Source organism: Triticum aestivum, chromosome 2D (assembly GCF_018294505.1).
Source record: "Triticum aestivum cultivar Chinese Spring chromosome 2D, IWGSC CS RefSeq v2.1, whole genome shotgun sequence".
Lineage (NCBI taxonomy): Eukaryota > Viridiplantae > Streptophyta > Magnoliopsida > Poales > Poaceae > Triticum > Triticum aestivum.
The window spans coordinates 602,721,290-602,744,069 of NC_057799.1; the positions used below are offsets into that span (position 1 = coordinate 602,721,290).

A 22,780-nucleotide genomic window follows, 5' to 3' on the forward strand; every position below is an offset into this window, starting at 1 on the left:
AGTTCTCTCTATTAGCTAGCTAACACAATATATGAAACCCCTAAATTAACCCTACAAAACCCCCAAAACCCCCAACCCCCCCCCCTTTCAAAAGAAAAACAAAAACCCCAGCCCCTGAACTGCTGACGCGTGGATGCTTTTTGGTCCCGGTTGGTGCTACCAACCGGGACAAAAGGCCCTCCTGCCTGGGCAAGCCGCAGCGGCCACGTGGAACCCCATCTGTCCCGGTTCGTAGGCGAACCGGAACTAAAGGTATTGGGCTTTAGTCCCGACCCTTTAGTCCCGGTTCCAGAACCGGGACAAATGGGCCTCCGGAACCGGGATAAATGGGCCTTTTTCCACTAGTGACATGACAAGATTTTCTACCCATGGGTAATCAATATCCATACCTAGATAAAATATATGGGTAGGGCATGTGTATGAAATTACATCCATGGGTAATTCAATGAATACCTAGATAAAATTAATAAATAAAAATAACTCCTATGACATGTGGGGTCAACATCCGATTCTTATGGCCAACCCTTAATCCTTTATTCCCTAAATCAGCCCTAGCTCATAGTTCTACAGTCACTAGTTCACCACCCCTCATACATCCTATGCGACTCCTCAAAATAATGAAATCTCGACTATTCACCAACACTCTTATTCAACTTCGGATCAATGATCGTCGGGTCCCACTGTCGCCTCCCTCTGTGTCGGGCTTCCACCAACTGCTTATCGCACTCCCTTGCCACCTCCAATAGGCCACTCGCCGGCGGAGGCTAGTCGATGCTAGACTGGCCGTCCATCATCACTTAAATTTTAGACTCATTTATCTGCTTTTCCAAAATGTAAATGCTGCATGGATGTTAATTTGTGCCCATGAGTATTGAAATGGGAGGGTATAGAATTTTTTTGTGTGTATGGGTTTGGGCAGAAGAGAGTTGTACCCATCCATCCCCTACCCATTGTAGCCTACCTATATCTTTTCTTTTGTAACGGTGCTCTTGAAGCGGAACTACATGCCTTAAGAGCGGATCTCGCGATCACCTTGGAGCGATCAAACCTACCAGTGACAATCCAGTCCGATTCTTCAACGGTACTTTCTTCATTATCCTCATATACTCTGGATATATGGTCATTTAGTCTGGGAGGTTAACCATCTATTAGTTGGTAGAGAGTTTTTTTCTTTGAAAATTTCTAGAATCAAAATAGAGTGGTAGATCGTCTGGCAAACTATGAAAGATTAGAGTGTAGCACGGCTTGCTGGCTTCAAAATAAAAAATGCTACACTTACATATAAATCCTACGTAATCTTACTTAACTTTCCTAACTAATCCCTCTACCCCCCGCCCCCCCAATTTCAAGTGGGTGGGGCCCCCTCCCTAATTTCCTTCAATTAAAAAAGGCCACCAAAGCTATTACGTTAGTTTACGTATGATAGCTACCTCGCTTCAAAATTGTCTACCTTGTATCGCCGAGCTTTTTGTCAGCTGACTGCAACTCTGATTCTATGGAAATAAAAAACTCTCTTTTACCTAGCAAAATAAAATAAAATGCATGGCTCAAGCAACCATACTACAACACACACTTGTTCTGTGTATCGCGGGAGCGTTACAATACACTCATGACTCAAGTCAAAATATCTGAGCACACGCTTGTCTCTGGAGCTTGGATGGATCAGTTCGTTGCGCAACTATTTAATCACTGGACCATCGGGCAGGCAGGCAGGCAGCAACGCATGTTACGCTGAGCAGTCCATCTATTGGCAAGCATCATAGCTACCTACATGCCTAGATGTACGATCACGGACCATGGATTGTCCACGCTCATAACGCTCGTGACTTCGTGAGCTGACATGATCGCAAGTTGTAACTTTGCTGTATGTACGTAGGGTAGTTCAGTTCGATGGATGAGACGCGACGCCACCATACATGATCATCAGCCCGCGTGACGTGACAGTGCAAACTAGGTAGCACTGTCAGGCCCCGGATCACGTAGCACGCGACGCGACGCGACGCACACAGGCAGGGACAGCGCAGCGCTCATCAAAATTGCGAGCCGCGGCACTGTTGGAGATAACCTGGTCCTGCTTGCACTGTTACGGCGTTACAGCAGCAGCAGCAGCAGCGGTGCAGCACTCGCTCGCACTGAACGCAGTACCGTACAGCTAGCCACCGATTTCCCGGGCGGCCACCCTAGCTAGCTAGATTGGGGCACTTTACGAGAGCCTAGCCATACGTATCACGTACTTGCAGCTGCATAAATTTTGCTTCTCGGTCCGGCCTTACTCTCTCTGTACTTTGTACACTATGCGAATGTAATTTTGTACAGTCTTTTTTTTTGCGGGGGAATTTTGTACAGTCTCACTGGCAGTGTGTACGTCCTGGCTATTACTTTTCCCTTTTATTAAAGGTCTGCGCTACGTGTCGATCGACCGGGTCACCCAGCAGCGTTCGTGGCTTCTTTGCAACATGGCGCATGTTGTGAATCTTCTTTGCGCAAAGCCCCTTTCCAACACGCCCCATGTTGCGAAGCCTTTTTGCAGCTAGTTACGGAACTCCGACGACCTTCTCTTCATACTAAGCATGATCAGCGACAGCTGCAATATGGGCATCGGCTGCAACTGTGGTGGTGGCGGATGCAGGAGTAGCGTGCGTGCAACAGTGAGCAAGCACGCCGGCTGCAACCTTTGCAGTCCGCCGCCTCACCTTGTGATAGCCCTGGCTGCCTCGATAGCAACGCACATGCGGAGCTCGCAGCAGCCGTCGACTTAGGGTAGCATCCTGCCTTGGTCTTGCAATAACATGCGCTTGCAGCACCAGCATGTGTTCCAGGGCGCCATGCTATGCACGTTGGCAGTGGCTTTGATTTGGGGAAGATGTTTTGCATACGGGAGGAAGACCATGGTGTGAGAGGATAAGGTTGGGTGCATGGATAGTTTGTGGGACATATGCTTGCGCTGAGGGATGTGCCGAAGCCATAGGTATGCATGGTCCACATTGCACGATCAAAACAGATCGGAAGGCTTCAAACACGACCGAAGCAGCAACGCGTTTGGTCGGTGGATCCTAATCGTTTCTCTTTAGCAAATGTTGTGTACAAGTTAGGACCCTCTGATCGACCCGTGGAGGGATGGTGTCGCTGAGGTCCTAACGGTGTTTCTAAGGGCAAATCTCAAATTAACGTCTCTATTTGTCTGTGGACAGCTAGACAGACGTCGGCTTTTCAAGGATAGCACTCAAGTAGTATTTTCTACTTGTTTGTCTTTGTTATCCATGTCACATTTCTCTGAATATTGAAGATAAAAGAAGATAAATACTACAATGCATCAATAATTCAAAGATAAATATTCCAATAAAACAATAGTTCAAATATAAACATTATAATCCACACATAAAGTTTCAAATAAAATAGTTCAAAATTAAATTATATTTATTCGGCCACATGCTCTAATTGGTCGAATGAAACACCCACAAATGACCCACTAAATCAGTTAGAAGATGTATATGAGTTGCTCAATTACAAATCTGGTGACACATCTATAGAAAATTCTCGAACATCATTGCCTCTTGATGTGGAAACTAGAGAGGTTCACCCATATGTTCAAAATCCGAAACATTGTGAATTGTCTCACCCATCCCCCACAATTATGTTATGTATGATCACAACAAGTCATCACCTTCATAATGTTTCTGAATCCCATTGTTTAGTAGGTCTATGAACAACTGCAAACGTGCTTGGATTATTCTAAATGCCTTCTCCACATCCTTTTTTGCACCTTCTTAGCTTGGCACGCACTGGTGGCCCTGTGTTTGCTGGCCATCATGCCGAAGAATGTCCGCCTCGAGGCCTCGCTGGCCGCCAGCAGGAGCAAAACAAAGAAAAAGGGATCCCAATGTGTGCGGCGCCCGACGTGTGGCATAAAAAAACGAAATTATAGGAAATCGTAGCCGTCTTAAGTAAAAGATCGAAATGCCCATGAAGACTAATGACTGCACGTCCCGACACGCACAAGCCGAGAACCGTCCCTGGGCTGGGCCTCCCATCACGGGACAGACCCGATGACCCATTGCGCCAACCAACCAATGCTCACACCCCAAGGCAGCTTGCGTCGGCCGAGTTGAAAAGCCTGGTACAAAGAGAGCGATGTTGCGAGTTGAAGGAAATATGCCCTAAGGCAATAATAAAGTTGTTATTTTATATTTCCTTATATCATGATAAATGTTTATTATTCATGCTAGAATTGTATTAACCGGAAACTTGATACATGTGTGGATACATAGACAAAACACCGTGTCCCTAGTAAGCCTCTACTAGACTAGCTCGTTAATCAAAGATGGTTAAGGCTGCGTTTGGCTGCTCAGTATTTTTGGAGTTTTATAAGAATACCATGGTTTTTGTAGAAACCACGGTTTTAAATACTTTGACATGTTTGGCTTCGACAAATACTTTAGTTTTACAAATCGGAGTATACCGAAAACCATGGTTTTCTTGCTGTATCTAAAAAAGAGGTCTCAACCTCTTTTTTGTAAACTGAGAAACACTCGCTCGACTCCATCTTCTTCCAGTCCTCCTCACCCATCTCTTCCGCAGCCACTAAATTAAGATTACCAAGCTTGACTACTCTGCTGTTGATCTCTTCAATCGTTGACTATTGTTCTAGTGCAACAAGAAGCAGTCTGTACATTAGATAGTACTAGAGGTTCGGTCCTATCTCGGATGGTGCGTGTACATTAGACCCTGGAGTAGATCGATTGTTACTTGGAGCAAAGTTATACACACAGCAGGCTAAGCTAGCTAGCCCATCGATTCCATGTGGCCAGAGATACAAGATTACTCAACAACATATCCGCATCTAGAGGATGTTCGCGTGAATGACAAGGCTAGCTATAGGCATGCATCAGCCGTTAATTAGCACAAGCTGATCAAGTCGTTTTGTATAACTCTTTTGCTGTAGCTCAATTTGGTTCAGCTAGCTATATCTAGGATTATCCATGCAACGAGTGGTCAAAACCAAGAAACTAAGAAAAACTGCACTTGCCAAACATCTCTATAGTTTTGCTAAAACTGATAAAAACTGCGGTTTTTTGAAACTGAAGTATTCATTGCCCACGCATTGGAATACCGAGGTTTTCAATTACCATGGTTTTGGAAAAAACGTGTTGCCAAACTAGGCCTAAGTTTCCTAACCACTGCATCGTAGGAGTACTATCTACGGAAGTGGTTTTATCTCTTGAGCTCAGATGGCGCAGTTGATTTGATGATTTGGCTGAGCAATTTAGCCGGTGGCAACCCACCTCATGCATGGGCATGGCTACATGTACGACGAGGGACCATGGTTAGGGTGTACTGCTGTCTGTACGCTCATAACGCTCAGTCGTGGGGCTGTTTGTACAAATGGAACTTATGGTACTCCCAGAGTCCCATGAGATGGTGAGATGCAACATTGTTACGTACGTACTACGTACACCACTTTTTGTGACATGGCAGTACAAACTACTACTCGAGCAGGCGAGGCCCCAACGCGCACGCCAGTACACATGCAGCGGCAGTGCTCATCCATCAACACTCTAAGCCGCGGCACTGTTGGAGATGATAACCTGCTGGTCCTGCTTGCGCCACTGTGAGACTGTTACAGTGTTGCAGCAGCCGCACTCACCCACACAGCCAGCAGCAGCAGCAGCAGCAGCAGCAGCAGCATCGATGCCATGGTGCCAATCATGCGCCCTAGCGAACGGTATAAATGTTGCTACCTATACGGGGCTGGCCAGGACCATCTACACGTACGTACTCGCGACCCGTATAAATTTTTGCTTCCCGGTCCGGGTCCGGCCTCACTCTGTCTGTACTACTCTCTAGTCCTCTGTGACCCTGTGCGCGCAGGCTTTCTTGCGGTGGTACGCCCTCGTTATCAATCCTCATAGTATCTTTTTGTTAGATGGTCTGAAAAAGTTAACTTTGTGTGATTGGTCGATCCGTGGACGGATGGCGTCGCTACAGTCCCAAAACGGGAGTTATGTGCGCGTAGACAGATCTGCAAGCAACGCGACGCAACGAGTGGCCGTGGAGCAGCCGCGATGCAGATGCAGCGCAGTGGAGTGGAGTGCAGGTCCAGGCATGCAATGCAGATTTTCCTGTAGTCACGCCTAGGTCGCTGGCAATGGCGTCTCTACGCACGCATCCATCTTGTACGTATCAAAGGTATACGTCCGAATGGTATATTTAGAGCATCTACAGCCACACTGGACAAATCCGGGTCCTTAAACACCGCCGACCTATCGGACGCGTCCGCGGGTACTGACCGGTCATACCTAATACTTTTTCCAATGCATCCGAGTGCCTCATATTTCATCCCTTAAATCCATACAAACCATGCAAAAGAGTACCTACATACAATATACACCACGCTAGCCTAACTTAAGCTTCATAAGGCCCTGTACAATGGAGGTGCTTCCACAGATGCTTAAGGGGAAAAACCGGGTTTTTTTGCTCCTAGGCGCTTGACCAGGTGCTTCAGAGAGGCAACAGAAGTCAAAGTTTGCTTCCGATTGGCACAGATGCTTCAGCCTTTCGATGGTAAACAAACAAACATTCTCTCTTTAATCATATGTATTAATCCAGCCTAAGCACCTGTACGAGGTACTGCCCATTGTAGGTGTCAATTTTTTCTAGGAAGCAAGCATACTCTCTCTTCTTAAGCACCTGTACATAAGCATTCCCCATTGTACAAGGCCTAATCGGAGATGTCCACAATGTACGTGCCAGGTGCTGGGTAGTTGGGCGTGTCGGAGCGCTCCAGCTCCTCCTCCTCATCCGTATGCGCCAGCATCTCGTCGAAGTCCGCCCCCTCCGCCTCGTACAGATGACGACGCTTGGTCTACGCCGCCAATTCCGACCAAAGGGAATCGAGGATCGCCTGCTGCTCCGCCTGCAGATCCACGGCCCCAGCATCCCCCACGTCCTCCTCGTGCTCCTCCTCCTCCTCCGGATCTACCCCAGCATCCCCCACGTGCTCCTCCTCCTCCTCCTCCTCCTCCGGATCTACCCCGGCATCCCCCACGTGCTCCCCCTCCTCCTCCTCCGGATCTACCGCATTCGAAGGTAGCACCGCGGTGATCCGGGCTTCGCGCCTTGCCAGGATTTGCTCAAGAAGCTGCAGCGGGCGCTCCGGCGTTAGGTATGTTGCACAACGGCGTGGGGGCATAGCTACTAGACGAAAGTGGCGGACGGCAAGCTGAGTGGTGGCGGCAGATGAGAGGGTGGATGTGAATGGGTAGGGCTTCGGCGCCGACGGTCGGCTTAAATAGCCAGACTTTGGCCTCGGGTGGCGAGCGGGAGTTGCGCCACGCAGGGTTCACACCCCCACCGGAGGAGATGCCTGTCAGACCATCAGGTTTCCGGATGATTCCGTGTGGGACCAGGCCGTCAGCCCGACGTGGCGGACGCGCCTGTGCGCGACGGGCCTCCCCATATTCGCCCCATATTTGAGCTGGATATGAGGGATACCGGTCAGCCCCGACGTTTGAGCCTCGTTTGAGATGCCCGCCACACCGCCAGGTTTCCGGGCAATTCCATGTAAGACCAGAGCGTCAGTCCGACGTAGCGGACGCGACCGGGCCTCCCCATATGCCCCCTATATTTGGGTTGGATATGAGGGGTGCCAGTCAGCCCGGACGTTTGAGGCCCGTTTGAGACGCCCGTCTGAATTGCTTTTTTATGACCAGTCCGTCCGCCCGTGCATTTGAGACGGGTTTGAGGCGCCCGACTGTAGATGGTCTACGCTGCGTCTGCAGCCATTTTCGCAGAGGCCCTACCACTAATTAACTGTCAATTCTTTTCTGCTTAATTAATGGACGATGAAAATCTTCTGGATTCAGTACCTAGCTGCGGTTGACACTGCTGTTTGAACCTTCCTACCTGAACTTTGCGCAACTGCACTCTGGGCCAACTGAAGGACCCCGAACCGAAACCGAAACCCACCGGCCGGTGTCGGGCATGTGGCGGTTCAGTTTGCTGGCTAACGACTAATCAAAAGGACCATTTGCGCTTTAATAATCTCGCTCGCCTCAGCCATAGAAAGCCCTGAACCAACAGCAGTTTAGCCGTTCAGGTCGGTTGGAGATCACGGCCCCGGGCAGAGTGGCAGTGTCATGTCAACTTGCCAAACAGCACTGACAGCAAAGCCATCCATCACTGTCAGATGACCAGATCAGACCACAATGCTGTCAGCACGGGTTTATGGACGGAGATTCTTGCGTGCAAATGGAGCCATGGAAATAATGAAACCATGGGCTTGATCAAATCCCCTACTATTCTCGCCTCACTAGTTGGTTTTGTTTATGTACACTGATGATATAATCGAGAGGATCATATTCATTCATTCATACCGATCTCCTAAGCCAAAAAAACAAGACGGACACTTGATCTACTGACAGCTGCAAAAAAGATCTGGGTGGGGGCTAATGTAATCAATCATTGGCGCGGATGCTGCAGGCCGACGAGGGTATCGAGGGGGAATCCGATTCGCCGTCGTAGTCATCGTCGTCGTCGTCGTCGTCGTCGTCCTCGAAGTCGGTGAGGTCGTCGAAGTCCCAGAACTCGTCCTCCACGGCCTCCTCCGGCATCTGCCACCGCTCCTGCGATATCTCGGCCGACGACTCCAGCAGCTCCAGCACCTGCGTCAGTTAGCCATGTAGAGTCAGAAAATTCAGATGCAGTTTCTCAAAGTTCAGAGTGGCAACTCAAATAGTACTATCATGTACCGAATGTGCACCGTAAGCTTTGCTGAAACTGAAACATTTTACCCGAAAGCTTCCTTTCCAAAAAACAAAACAAAACAAAACATTTGAGCCTCTGAGAGTCGTGTGGTTTAACGAGAGTATCCCCCGAGTGAAATTTTATATGCCAGTGGCGCAGTGCATGAGTGATGATAAACTAATCCGTGATTGGACTTTGGTTAGAGCAGACCGGGTCTTGTATATACCCAATTCTGGGGTGGCATGTTTTGTTGGCTTGCGTCGAGATTTATCTTCTCGAGCTGTCCTGTGTCCCCAACCTCCATCCCTCCCCTCGGCGTTCCCGTGAGTCAGTACCCAGTAGTAGTAGTACTAAGCTAGAAGCAACAGAGCATCCTATGCTAGGCCGTCCCCTTGCAAATTGCAAAACCATTATCAAGAAACCGGCCATTCTTGGGAGCTGCGATGCGACCAAAGGACCAGAAGACCCCTTTGTCATCTTCCAAAGCCAGAGTAAAACAGCCAGATCGCCATGTTCCTTGTCCTAACCTTCATTCCCCACCCACTCGCTCACCAACGGAAGATTCAATGCTCAAGAAGTTCTCCTTGTAGCTTCCATAATTAGGCTCTAGTACTGCTGCTCAACCTCTAACTGTCCAAGTTGAGAGCAGAACAGAGAAATCTACTAGCTCCCGTGGCCGCTTGGAGACAGGCTTTTCCAGCTAGGACATACTGATTGATCCTCCATTATGCATGCAGCATTATCATTACGCAGTGCCTCTGATTTTCGTATACAGTGCACTGCTACACACAGTGATACAGTGTATATTCATCACTCATTTTGTACAGTGTGTGTGATCCTAGTTGGTTTGGTGCGATGTCCAGCAGAGCAGACGAAGACAAGAGACAAGCTAGTCGACGCAATCACACGGGTTCGGTTGGGTGCAGTGTTACTCGCGCACTACGTACTGGTCGGCAGATGCGTCCTCGCGAGTGAGCTTAAACTAAAGCTAGAACCCAAGGCGTGCTGTCACAACTGACCAACTGACACAACGTAAACGTGGCAGTATTTAACAACCGTATCCGTATGTGTGTACGGGACAAGTGGGCGACCCTGACAGACATGCTACCGCAACTACGACCGGTGCAAGCCGTATGTGTGTAGCAGGCTAGTCTTATTTGTGCTCTATTTGATTGGACGAAGGAATATACGGATTATTAATTTTCTGTCCACGTTATAATGTTTTCAGATAGGGAGATTATTCTCGGGCAAGATGGTTACCTGGCACCGGACATCCATAAAGTAATGGTGACCTGCAGTGCAGATCAGCACATTATTAAGACAGACGGTGTCTCTCGGACTAGATCCTTCGGGCAGCTTTTGCAGCAGCTCTTGACAATTATTCATTCATCCTTGCCGGCATTGGTTTATTTTTGCCGCATTCCAGTTGTGATTTGTCCACGCCATTGCATGCTACATACTAGAATGGCAGAGCTGGTGAACCTACCGTTCAGACCGGGCACCTTGTAAGAAGCTCTTCGGATAATTGTTTCTAGTCTGCTTGATTGGCAATCTAGCTGGAGAAGTTGCAGTTGTTGCCAATTGCAATGCAGGGCAAGAGGTTTGTTTGGGTTGCCGCCTTGCCGGAACAAGAATAGGTGCAGAATATAGGTGGTTGTCTTTTTTTGCCTTTTGTCGTCCGTTTGGTGATGGTTAGGGAGAGGGGTTTCAATTTGGTGGCCCATGCATGGTTATGGCGCGAATCCTATCACTCTGTCAGAGTCAGACCTACCACCCCAACATCTCCAAACCCAGACGGTTATGCGCAGGTTCTATCTAGGGCAACAATTAGGGCACCAACTATCGAAAGCTACGTGCGTTATTCAGTGCCGATCGACACCGGCGCCATGTATGTCGGCAGAAGCCTTCAGCGTTACTTGCAAGATTAATGCCGTGGCTGAATTCTGAACTTTGTCCCTAATTTGGACAAGGTAGGGCAGCAAGTGCAGAGGAAGAATGTATTTCTTCAGAAGTTTGATGAGTGGCTAGTACGTTACGTACCTCTGTCATGGTGGGCCGCCACGCGGCGGCGGACCTGGCGCAGAGCGAGGCGACGAACATGAGCCGCCGGAGCTGGCCGGCGTCGTAGCCGCCGTCGCCGAGCCGCGGGTCCACCAGCCCTTGCACCACGCCGTCCTTCAGGTAAGGCTTGGCCTGCATGCAGAGAAAAACTCAGCCACGTCGCACTGGGGACGAGCATGTGCCGGTGATGAAATACGTGGGGTTACTACGTACCCAGGCGAGGAGGCTCATGTGGGAGCCGTCGACGGGCTTCCGGCCGGAGATGAGCTCCAGGAGGAAGACGCCGAAGGCGAACACGTCCGTCTTCTCGTCCACGATGCCGTGCGTGAAGTACTCCGGCGCCAGGCACCTGCACGCCCGCCCGACCACAGAGTCAATGCCACGTCGCCACTCTCTTCCTCCTCTTCTTCAATGCCACATAGTAGTAGTAGTACTGTACAGCTTCACTAGCGGACAGAGAGGCGAGAGGAAAGCTTTTGACTGACTGACCCGAAGGTGCCCTCGATGGGCGCGATGGCGTGGTGCGTCCACTCCGACGGCAGCCACCGGGCGAGCCCGAAGTCGGATATCTGCGCGCGTGAACGGTGAGCCTACATCTGTCAGCCATCGCCGCCGTCGAACAGAGGAAGCAGGAGCAGAGCGTGTGGATGGACGGCGACGGCGAGCATGAACGCACCTGGGGCTGGTAGTCGGCGTCGAGGAGGATGTTGGAGGCCTTGATGTCCCGGTGGATGATCCGGCGCGCGCAGCCCTTGTGGAGGTAGCGGAGCCCCCGCGCCGTGCCCACCGCCACGCCGTGCCGCTGGCTCCACGTCATCACCGGCCGCTTCTCGTCTGCACCGCGTCAGTCAGGCGACACGTACTACATTGGGGAAAAGCAGAGCATGTGATGCGGAGGAGAAGTCATCACCGTGGAGGTTTGCGGAGACGGAGCCGCGGGTGGAGAAGTCGAAGACGAGGTGGAGGCCGCGGTCGACGCAGCAGCCGAGGAGGGAGGAGACGTTGGGGTGGCGCACGTGGCCCACCGTGCCCAGCTCCGTCAGGAAGTCCTTCTCCTTCTTCTCGTCCGCCGCCGCCGCCGCCAGCCGCTTCACCGCCACGGCGCGCCCGTCCGCCAGGATGCCGCAGTACACCTCGCCGTACCCGCCACGCCCCACCACGTTGTCTGCACGCACGCGCAACCCATAAATCTCTGTATGTAACGCGCGACAACGCCGGAGAAAGAAAGAAAGAAAGAAACGGCGGGCATGAATGAACAGACCGGCGTTAATTGATTCTTGTTTTTACCTGGGTGGAAGCCGTTGGTGGCCTGGTCAACCTCCTCGTAGGAGAAGCACCTCCACGCGGGTTTGCTCGGCGCGACCACCGCCACCGGCGGCGGCGGCGGCGGGGGCTCGGCCTCGACGACGCAGTCCTCGTCGGGGTTGCTCCGGCGGCCGATGGACAGGAGCCGCTTCAGGCTCCGGCTCCGGAGGTAGTTCATCCTCCTCTCTCCTCCCTCTACCAATCTATCCACCCAATCCAGCGCCCGGCGGAGCACACGCACACGCGCACACACACTTGGCTAGCTAGCGTAGGAGGAGGAGTCGGGTCAAGCGAGGGGGATACGAGGGCATTGAATGCCGGGGCAGCTGAAGCAAGAAAGCAAAGGCAGTGGAGAGAAACTGCTCCGCATTCAGCAGGGCATTAAATCGGGCGCGTAACAGCTCCCTGCGTCGTCGCGTGCGCTCAGGCTCAGCTCAGCTCGGGTAGGAGTGCTCAGCTCAGCTCAGTGAGTCAGTCACGAGTGTGGAGCGAGAAGAAGATGGCACGAGGGGAGGAAGGGGAGGAGAGGAGGGGCGTCGCTGTCCGTGGCAGTGCCTCGGCGGGGAGGGAACAGCACAGAGAGGAGAGGTGCGATACGATGCGAGAAGGCTCCATTTTATATCCGCTGTTTGCTTCTGGCGAGGCGGGACGGGACGACGGTTGGGGGACCCGCCCGCCAACGGAGGCAGCTGAGCCAATAATCTCTTCTTTCTTTCTTGTACCGGCACGGCAACACGAGAGCGCGAGACCGTACCCATCCACAGCCATTGGCCTCTTTTCCTCATTTTTTAGTCGAATATTCATTGATCGCCCTCGTATGATCCACACACACACGCAGGGTCGCAAGCACAGGTGGCGTTGCTGGTGCCGTGTTGGGTGCGGGCGGGCGGGGCTGCTGGCGCTGGCGCTGGTCTGATTGTTGGCCAATGAATGCCGCCCGCTTGGCGCGGCGTGTGTGGCAATGGATTCGACAGTTATTGGCTTCATGGAGGAGGGGATAGAGCTAGCTTAGCCGAGCCTGAGCGTGACATGTCACCCGTCTCCCATGCCGAGGAGCATGCGCAGCGAGCGGCGGCATTTTTGGGACAGAATTTCGTAGCTGGTGTCCGGGAACGATTTTCGTTTGATTCCGTCGCGGGTAGAGCTAGCGGACGCAAGATGGAGCTTTGCTTCCCTCACAACTGGCGGGGGGAGGCATCTCTGGATTGCAAGAGTTTGAAAACATAGGAATAGAAGAAAAACAAACAATGATTAGGATGCATGCATTATAAGAGATTCCTATAAGATTCTGAAATTATATAGAGGACTACAACGGGATAGAGTTCAAGTGCATTGGACTTCTCCAAGGGAAAATAAAAAATGAGGTTTGAGCATGCTTTATAAAAATCCTATAAAATGAAAGGTATAAGAATGAATTTCGTAGGAATTTGGTAAACCCGTTCGTACGATCCAAATGACTTTCACAGGAAAAAATTCTTGTGGACTTAAATCCTCTATAGTTCTTATGAAATTCTTGCAATCAAATAAGCCTAAGGTTTCCCATGCCTCTCTTGTGTGCAGATGTTATATCTCGCGGCACCGTCTCGCTTTAAGCGTTTCTGCTGCCGCGTCGTTTTGGGGCGGCCTTTTTCTCATTTGCTCATCTCGATTTCTTTCCTTCTATTCCAGTTGTTTTAGGAACCTTCTACTCTAATTTGAGGAAGATTTCGGGTCTTTTTTTTCATCTCTTCTCGGTGGTTCTTTTCCGGTTTTCTTCTCGTTCTTTTATTCTGCTCAAATTTCCTTGTTTGTTTTATAACTTTTCTATTTTTCCTTTCTTATTTCTCTTTTTCTTCTCGGCTATTCCTTGCCGGTTTTCTATTTGGTTTTTATTTCTGCTTTATTTATATCTTCGCTTTTCATTTTTTTTTCGCTTTGGAAAATTCATGATTTTTTGGATTAGTTTGTTTTAGTGTGCAGAATTTTTTTATATGTCATGAACACATTTTCAAAATTGGGAACTTTTTTCCATTTCAAAAACATTTTTGGACGTATGAAAAATTATAAATAGACATCGAGCACTTTTTGAATTCACGCTAAGCATTTTCCATATACACGTTGAACACTTTTTAGGTACACATCGCACATTTTTTGAATGAATTTGAACATGTTTACATTTTCATGACATCATTTTAAACACGTGACCGCCAATGGAGGCAGCTAAACTACGGTGTGCTAAGAGCATCTACAGCCGGGCGCCCCAAATGCTTCACAAACGTCCGGGCGGGCCACCCGGTCACTGACCGGTCATGATTTTTCGACCCAGACGGACGCCTTAAACGGGTCTTAAACGCCTGGGCTGGCCGACACCCCCATATCCAGTCCAAATATGGAGCGAATATGGGGGCGCCTGGGCACGCCCGCCACGTCGGACCCAGCCCACCCGACCCTACATATATTTGTCCCCATTCGCTCGCCGGAGCAAACCCTAGCCACTTCACTCCACTCCCCTCCGCCACCCGAGCTCGCCTCCGGCGGTTTCTAGCCTTCTCCGACATGGCAGGTCGGATCCGTTGGCTGGGATGTCAACCCGTGCGAGTTCGAGGAGGCAATGGCGGTCCGCATTGCACCCCGCTGCTCCCGGGATGACAGCGCCCGGCCAACAGGCGGATCCGTCCGCCGCGACGCCATAGCGTCGGCTCACTGGGCGCTCGGGTCCTCTGGTGTTGGATCCTCGCGGTCCCAGCAGCCGAAACACCTCTCCTTCCCCATCATCGGTCGGGCAGACTATGAGTCCCACCGAGAACGGGCGGCCCGTCGTGGGAAGGAGAGGATAAGGGCCGCTGAGGCACGTATCGCGGCGGAAATGGCGGCGGCGGAGAAGGCTGATGCGGCGGCACGGGCGGCCGCAGAGGAGGAAGCCATCCGCGCCCGCATTGTGAAGAAACGGCAGTGCAGGAATACACGCGCCCTCGCCCGAAAGCAGAATCAGGCGGTCCGTGCGATGGCCGGACTGCCACCGAAGGAGGAGAAGGAGGGCAGCTCCGGCGATGAGCAGATACGGCTCGATCCGTACTGCGTCTTTGACCGGTACTTCCGCGAGAAGGACAACAAGGGCAAGGGCAGCCGTGAATGAATTCCACCATAGCCAAACATGCCAAATTTTGATAGTCCGATAGTTAGTGATGATGGAGTAGCCGGACGATGTGTGCGCATCAACGTAGTTGTATGGATTTAAGATATGATAGTTGAGGTGTCCGAATATGCATTATTTGAGAGGTGCCCGGTCAGTGCCGTGGATTTTTGAGGGGTCGAATTTGCCTAGTCCCACTGTAGATGCTCTAACGATCTCTTCTTTCTTTCCTGTACCGGCACGGCAACACGGCCTTTCTTAATCCAGTATTATCATCGGCCGCCCTCCCTCGTTTCATCCACGCAACGCGAGTGACACATACAGGTGGCATTGCTGCTGGTGCTGGGTTGGGTGCGGGCGGGCGGGGCTGCTGGTTCTGATTGTTGGCCAATGAATGCCGCCCGCTTGGCGCTGTGTGTGTGGCAATGGATTGGACAGTTATTGGCTTCATGGAGGGGGGATACAGCTGGCCGAGCCTGAGCGTGACCGGTCGCCCGTCTCCCATGCGTGCCTGCCGAGGGGAGCGGTGGGTTTCGAGACATAATTTCGTACCTGGTGCCCGGGAACAAATTCCGTTTTTTATTTTTTTTTCACATTTTCAAAAAAGATCAAAGTATAAAAAAAAACCTTTTTTGTAGAAAAATGTTTGCAATTTTAAAATTTGTTCGTATATTCTTGAAAGTTTAGAGTTTCAAATTTAGTTCATGATTTCAAAATGTGTTCAATTTTTCAGGATTGTTCATGTTTTCATAATTTTGCTCACAATGTGGCAAAATGTTTGCGTTTCAAAAAGTATCCAATTTGTTTTCGAAAAAACTGCATTTGAAATTTAAAAAATGTTTCGAATATGGTTGTTCCTAGTTCTTAAAGTACCACACTTCTCCTTAGTCACAAATGCTTGGTTGGTGCATTCGTATGCCGCTGCGTCTGAGAGCATAAGGTCTTGTGTTCGACTCCCAGCAAGAGGACTAATTTTTGGAATTTTGCATACCGCGGTCCTAGTGTTGGGCCGGTCCATGTGGCTATTTGTGTGTGCGTCCGGCTGCTATTTGACGTAAAATGCGGCAGCTAGGAGCTCCCCTTGAATCCATCGGGCGTGATGTATGTTTTTCTACCGAACCGGGGTACACATAAACGAGGAGGTATGTTTGTTCAGGCCGACCTGACCCATCGGCCCCATGAATTAGACGTCGGTACAAGCCAATTTGGTTTGGTACAGGCCAAAGTTGGTGTCAAGTGCCCGGTAGGGCCAGTAGCGAGGCCGCCTCCAGGCCCAGCCGCGTGGCATGAATCTCTACTCTTGTAAAAAAAACTCAGTTGGTGATGATGGTGCGTCTGTCATCCGTAATTTTTAACCATTGGATCTGTATCTAACGGTTGTGAGGTCAGTTATGGCATTTTTGCAACAATACCCCACTTCTATGGAGTAGGGCGTTTCGGTGCCCAGGTTGATCTGCACCCGGTTAGAAAACAATTCGTACAAAATTAAAAAAACTCAAAAAATTCCAAAAATATTTGTGCGGTAGAAAATTTGATGCGTAAGGCTCGCTCCAAATTTCAAGTCATTTGGACATCTGAACAGCTCTCAGCAAAAAAGACAAATTGGGACAAAACAGTACTTGAACAGTAAACATTTTTACAGACCCCCAATTTGTCTTTTTTTCTGAGAGCTACTCAAATGTCTAAATGATTTGAAAAATGGAGCAGACCTCACGCATCAAATTGTCTACCACACACAAAAAAAGATTTTTTTTGGATTTTTCTAGTGTTTGTTTTAATTTTTTTGTCAGCTAGGGTGCAGATGAGCTCGAGTGCAGAGATGGATTTTCGACTTCTATGTTTCAGTTTGTAGAAAGCCCTCTAGTATCTTGAAACTAACCACATCCCTCCCTCACCTCATCAAAACAGTTCAAGGAATACATTTTGAGTAAAACTTTGTGTGTGTGTTTTTAAGTTTGTGAACATGTATTATTCTACTTTGTATCCGTTGCAAACACATGGGCACATTGCTAGTAATAGTTGAATACGATGGCGTCTTCCTTTAGTCCAAACGAAGCAGCTGGATACAGTCGGAGGCAACGGCGTGCATATACGCACGCCCGGTCTAGAGCAAATTTCGACCAAGCTACCCTAGCATTAGCATGCATGTCGTTACGAAATTACCAAAGGGAAAAAGTGTTTCAAACGGAACGAGATTGACGGTGGCGGGTGCCGACATGACGTTTCAACTCTCAGGCCCTCGCCCAGACGCGTCGGAGGACTTGACGAGAACTCATGATCATCGTCAATTAGCTTGGCACGCGTCCAAGGAAAGTTCGAATTTCAAAGATGCGCAACCTCGTCTATACTCGGCCGATACACAACACGATGGATATATATTGTACTACTACTAGTAGTAATTGAACAAGTCAGCTGCCATTTCTATGGCACCGCCTTCAATTAAGTACTCCCCGTCGTCGCCGACCGACCTTCCATTCAGGTTCCACCCAACGGCAGACAATCAAGATAAGAAGCACGATGGAACTACTGCGTTGACAACACACGATAGCGTTGGAGTGCAGGACAGAGCAACCGCGTAAGTCCGCTGACATTTTCTCCGGACAAAGACTTTAAGTACTGGTCGACCGGCGTTCAATTGTTACAAACAATTTTGATCAAGAGCAGAAACTCTCGATCGAGCAGCAGCAGCAGAGATGGTCAGGGCGATGGGTATTGCCGCGGCAAAAGGCTTCACCGCCGGTTCCATGCACTACACGCCCAGCGGCGTCGTGTGTCTAGCCTTCGCCTTCGTGGCCGCGGTTGCGATCGTGGCCGTCGCCGTGTTCGGCTGCGCCGGCCACAAGAGCTCCGGCGGGAAGAAGCCTCGACGTGGTCACGGCGGCTCCTACTGGGCAGCTGGAGCGGGCGCAGGCGCAGGCATCTATGTTGGAGACAGCGGTGTTAGCACAGGCGGCGGAGGCTGTGGAGGAGGTGGTGGCGGAGGCTGCGGGGGCGGAGGCGGTTGCTGAGGAAAGACATCATATACAGGGGATTATTACTGCAAGACCCATGATATTGTTTCCATAAATTTCACTTCATTCAAATATTTGTAAATAATACTTTCATTTCGATGATGTTGTAAATGACCGCTCACTTGTTTACATATACATATTCATTCATACCAGAAGGGTTGGGCACGCTTTGCTGCACCATTGGTGTCGTTGGGTTTCAAAAAAAAGTAGTCACTCTATTTTCAAATATAAGGTGTATTACTTTTTTTTTTGAAAAGTCAAACGTTTTAAATTTGATCAAATTGTTAAAGAAATATATCAAAATCCATAATATCAAATTGGTATGATTAGAGTTATCATGAAATGAATTTTCATACTTCTTTTGTTTCATATTGTGGATGTCGATATTTTTTGCTCTAGTCAAAACTAATACCCCTTATATATTGAAACTGATGGAATATTTAGTTTATCGGGTGAGGGAGATGATCGAGTGTGTTTTATTTTATTTTATAATGCGGTGATTTGGTGGACCTTTTGTGGTGTGATTCCGTGTTATTCGCTAACCAACCTATATTTATGTGGGGAAATTTCTACGTTAGTGGCAGCATATACTATATTGGTGCTGCATGGAGGCACTTCCTTTTGCTAGGTGGTGGGAGGGTGCGCGGGATTGATATGCCTTTATAGGCCGGTTGCTGTCGGTTGATTTGGAAAATAATAAACAAAATTCAAAATTAAATATCTCAATTCAATGAAAGAGCTTCAAAATTAGGGAACATAGTGAATTTAAGAACTGAATAGGAGGCATCTTTGAGAAATTGTTGACCATATCAAAATTGGGTGACCCAATTCTTAATTGAAGACCTAAATTAACTTCAAGTCCTTAAAAATTATGAACCATAGTGTATAGTATAAAAGAATTGAATGAAAGAGCTTTCAAAAATTGTTGACCCAGTCAAAAATAGGTAACCCGATTTCAATTGAAGTCCTCAATTAAATGTAAGCTCTTTAAAACTAGAGAGCATATTGTTATAAAGAATATGATCTATAATATAATTTTTGGAGCCAGGGACATTTCATTGGGTGTGCCACCTCAATATTTTTTTTTTGCTTTTTACACTCCTCTGCTTATAATATAGTGCATATAAATTCTTTGAAGAAGTCAAACTTTACAAACTTTAACCAAGCTTACAGAGAAAACTATTTGTACCTACAATGCCAAATATGGACAAATGTTTCTTACTACCGGGCGTAGTTACTCCCACTTATGTTTTGTACATTTTACGTAGTATCTATCATACTGGAGTATATGTACGCGTAGTATGTTGTATATAAAAATGTTAAGGTAGTATAGATATCCTATTTTTTGCATGATTATATATACTACTTTTTAGGTAGTATGTACCATATTCTAAGTATACTTCTTTTTACATATAAATCTGTACGTATTTTATAAATATAATAAAAACTACATTTACAATTTTTTCATATAACTCAGTTTGAAGTATTGTAGATATAGTATATGAACCTATTAAAAACGATAAAGTACTATATAAAATATGAGACATGAGTATAACTTATACCTGTTAATAAGATGTATTTTCCCTACCAAATGTATAAAATAAGAACTTCATCTTATGGGACATGTTTGGTTAATCATATCTAGCCCATACAGGCCCGCTGATGCAAAATCGGCCAGTTGGGAAGGCTGGGTTGCATGCCAATACTGACTAGTCCTGGCCATCTCAGGCCCGGCCCTGTCGGCCCACCCAGGCCCGGCCCTAAAATCCAGGGCCTAGGCCCGATGGGCTTGCCCGTGGGCTAGGCTTGGGCCTGAGTTTTGAGCCCATCAGCAGGGCCTGGACGGGCTTGGGCTTGGCATATTGGCATTTTAAGGAAGAGGCCCGGCCCACGGCCCTAAGCCCTAAGGGCTTTTCAGGGATTTTTACCAGATGGGCCGGGCTTGGGCTTGAAAAGTAGGCCCGATGAAAGGGCCTGGGAGGGCCCGGGCCTCAGTTTTCTGCCGTGGGCTTTTTTAGGCGCGGCCCAAGCCCGGCCCGGCCCGGCCCATGGCCAGATATAATACTGACACACAGGAACTTCAAAGCAGTCCCGGGCCAGACTAAGCCAGGCCCGGGTAAGCCACGCGTTGCGGCCGCCTGCCCACTTGGGGAAGCGCGGGAGACCAACGTGACGCTTCATAACTCTGGTTGCTTTTTGTCCTCACTGCCCACTCCCGTGTTCACACCACACTCTTCATTCTCTCTTACCGTACTACCTTTCGGTTTATCCTCCATGGCCGAGCCTCAAGGTCGCCTTCCCCCTTCCCCCTCGCCCTCGCTTCGTGTCAACCCATGACGTGTGGGCCGGGCGGCGACCTTTGCGCCGCAAACCGGCCGCCGTCCCCATTCTGCTTTCGGCGGACGACAAGTTCTGTGGCCATTGAGCCGCCGGCTGCTTCCGGCGGTTCATCGTAGGTGTGGGGCCAGAGGCACATCATCGTCCACGGCAGCTATGGGAGGTGCACCAAGCGAGCCCGAGGTGGCCATTTTTACCCTCATTCGGGGGTTTTCTTCCATCGCTCCGCACCAGGGTTCGCCGATGGCGGCGGCCTACACATCCATGTCGGTGGCCAGTGTCTCGTTTGCGGTGGCCGGTATCTGTATGCCACGCATGCCCCGAACCTTTTAACAGCGTCGGTGGTGGCCCTCATAGTCGTCGGGTCCTCCTTCGCGCTGACCGGTCTCTCCTACCCGCCTGGATTCAGGCCACCACCTTCGGCAGGGTCCGTTTGTCCACGTGCTCCACTTCCGCTGCTGGTTAAGTCAATTGGGCCATGTTTACCCCCATTCAGCCATTAGGTTTTTCCAATTCGATTTGATTCGATTTGGATCTATGATCCATGCTGTGTAGATTTTGTTGGGCTATACTAGGTGCATCGACTGCAATGTACAGTTTCCCCTATGCGCAAAACAACGAGGAACATGCCGAGGGACATGGATCACGGATCATTACCACTAGACGTGAAATACTGTGCAGCGAAAGAAGAGTTGCGGCAGTGCGTCTCCAGGCTCGTCTCCTCCTCGCCGATCTCCCACGCAGCCGATTGAATCCCACGAACGGGTTCGCTGAAGCGACGCAAGTGCACCGCTTCTAACGATATCCGAGCGTGCAGGAGAAACATTGTTTGGCAGACTGCTAGGTCGGATTGCACGCCCAACGGGGAGTGGAGTTGGCTAGTTGCAATACATACAAAACCCTAACGACAAATGCCAATGCAATCATTTGAATACCTGTGCCGCACCTTCACTATATATACGCATCCATCGCGGGCTCAACACATGGGCCCTGCATGGATTCTAAATCCCGAAGTCTATTCGGTCTAGATCCGTCTATTCGGTCTAGATCTGAGCCCGAGTAGGATCACATCCATCTCACCAAGTCGGATCTGGCCTGACAGCTTCCTTCTCTTAAGCGCGCGATCCCTTAGGTTCAAGTCGGCTTGGTCGCAAATCGGATCACATCCGACCAGCTTGGTTGATAGCGGCCACTAGCAAAGCATGCCGACCAACAAGCACACAATGAAGCCGGTTTGGCGTACCTATACATCACACTTCCGTTCTCTTTGCCACATGATATATGTTGTTGGGCTAAAGGCGATATCAGTCATCCTTGTTGCAGCCTGGCCCCTTTCTCGTTCCAGTGATGTTGATTGTGTCACATGGCCATGCTTATCTAGGCTGGTTCACACGAGGGGCTCATAGTATAGCTCTCCTGATCGAAGGGGCAAATCCCATCTTGCTCGACCATGACTTACAACATTGGTCTGGACAAGTCTGAAACCTACCTTTATAACTACCTAATTACAAAGTAGCGTTTAGTCGGCCCAAAACAAGTCGATCACCATCCCGAGTCCATGCGCCAACTTAGGTTGACATAGAACGTATGTTGTACTAGAGACTCATTGATGATCTATCGCTGCATCTCATAGTCGGGTCTGTCCGACTCAGACCTTATCTGGAGCCGGATCCGAGTACGTCGAATCCGACTCCATATCTTCCCTGGTCCATATTATCCGGTTGCATCCAATACTACATGACCAGCGAGACCGATCATTCTACCGTGTCATATGCTAGTCTAGTCGGTTTCGAGTCCACACAACTCTTTCTACTAGGGAGCATTTAGAACGGTCATCATACAATGCATATTCTCACAAACAAGTCAGATACTTGTTGGTACACATCATTGATAATGTCCAAGAACTATATTGATTCATAAACACATAGCTATCGTCAACCAACTAAAACATACCTTCTCTCGTTCTAGCAAAAGAAAAAGAAAAACATACTTCCACTGTCTAAAAATTTCATCTAGAAATTCGACTCCCAGTTAAATAGATAAAAAAATGTCAAATCTGAATGAATAGTAGCAGTGTATATTCACTCTTCATCACAAAAATAGTTCCTATTCAGTACATATTTTAATTTGATATATTCAAAATCTGGAATGTTCTTCTGTTTCGCACAAAAAAACAACTTGCTCTTCTGTTTCTTGAGCCGAATTTTAATGT

General features: G+C 49.1%; 2 protein-coding genes across 2 annotated transcripts; one reads left to right on the forward strand and one right to left on the reverse strand.

Annotated features, from left to right (window-relative positions):
* Positions 1–8,262: 8,262 nt before the first annotated feature.
* Positions 8,263–12,684, reverse strand: LOC123054876 (probable receptor-like serine/threonine-protein kinase At5g57670). Its single transcript, XM_044478751.1, has 7 exons — positions 12,091–12,684; positions 11,714–11,968; positions 11,480–11,637; positions 11,293–11,372; positions 11,017–11,152; positions 10,783–10,935; positions 8,263–8,660 (listed from the first exon to the last, which is right to left on the reverse strand). The coding sequence occupies exons 1-7, from the start codon at positions 12,284–12,286 to the stop codon at positions 8,454–8,456; spliced, it is 1,185 nt and encodes a 394-aa protein (XP_044334686.1). The 5' UTR covers positions 12,287–12,684; the 3' UTR covers positions 8,263–8,453.
* A 5,197-nt stretch (positions 12,685–17,881) lies between these two features.
* Positions 17,882–18,383, forward strand: LOC123050314 (loricrin-like). Its single transcript, XM_044473128.1, has one exon. The coding sequence runs from the start codon at positions 17,914–17,916 to the stop codon at positions 18,226–18,228; it is 315 nt and encodes a 104-aa protein (XP_044329063.1). The 5' UTR covers positions 17,882–17,913; the 3' UTR covers positions 18,229–18,383.
* The last annotated feature ends 4,397 nt before the right edge of the window (positions 18,384–22,780 follow it).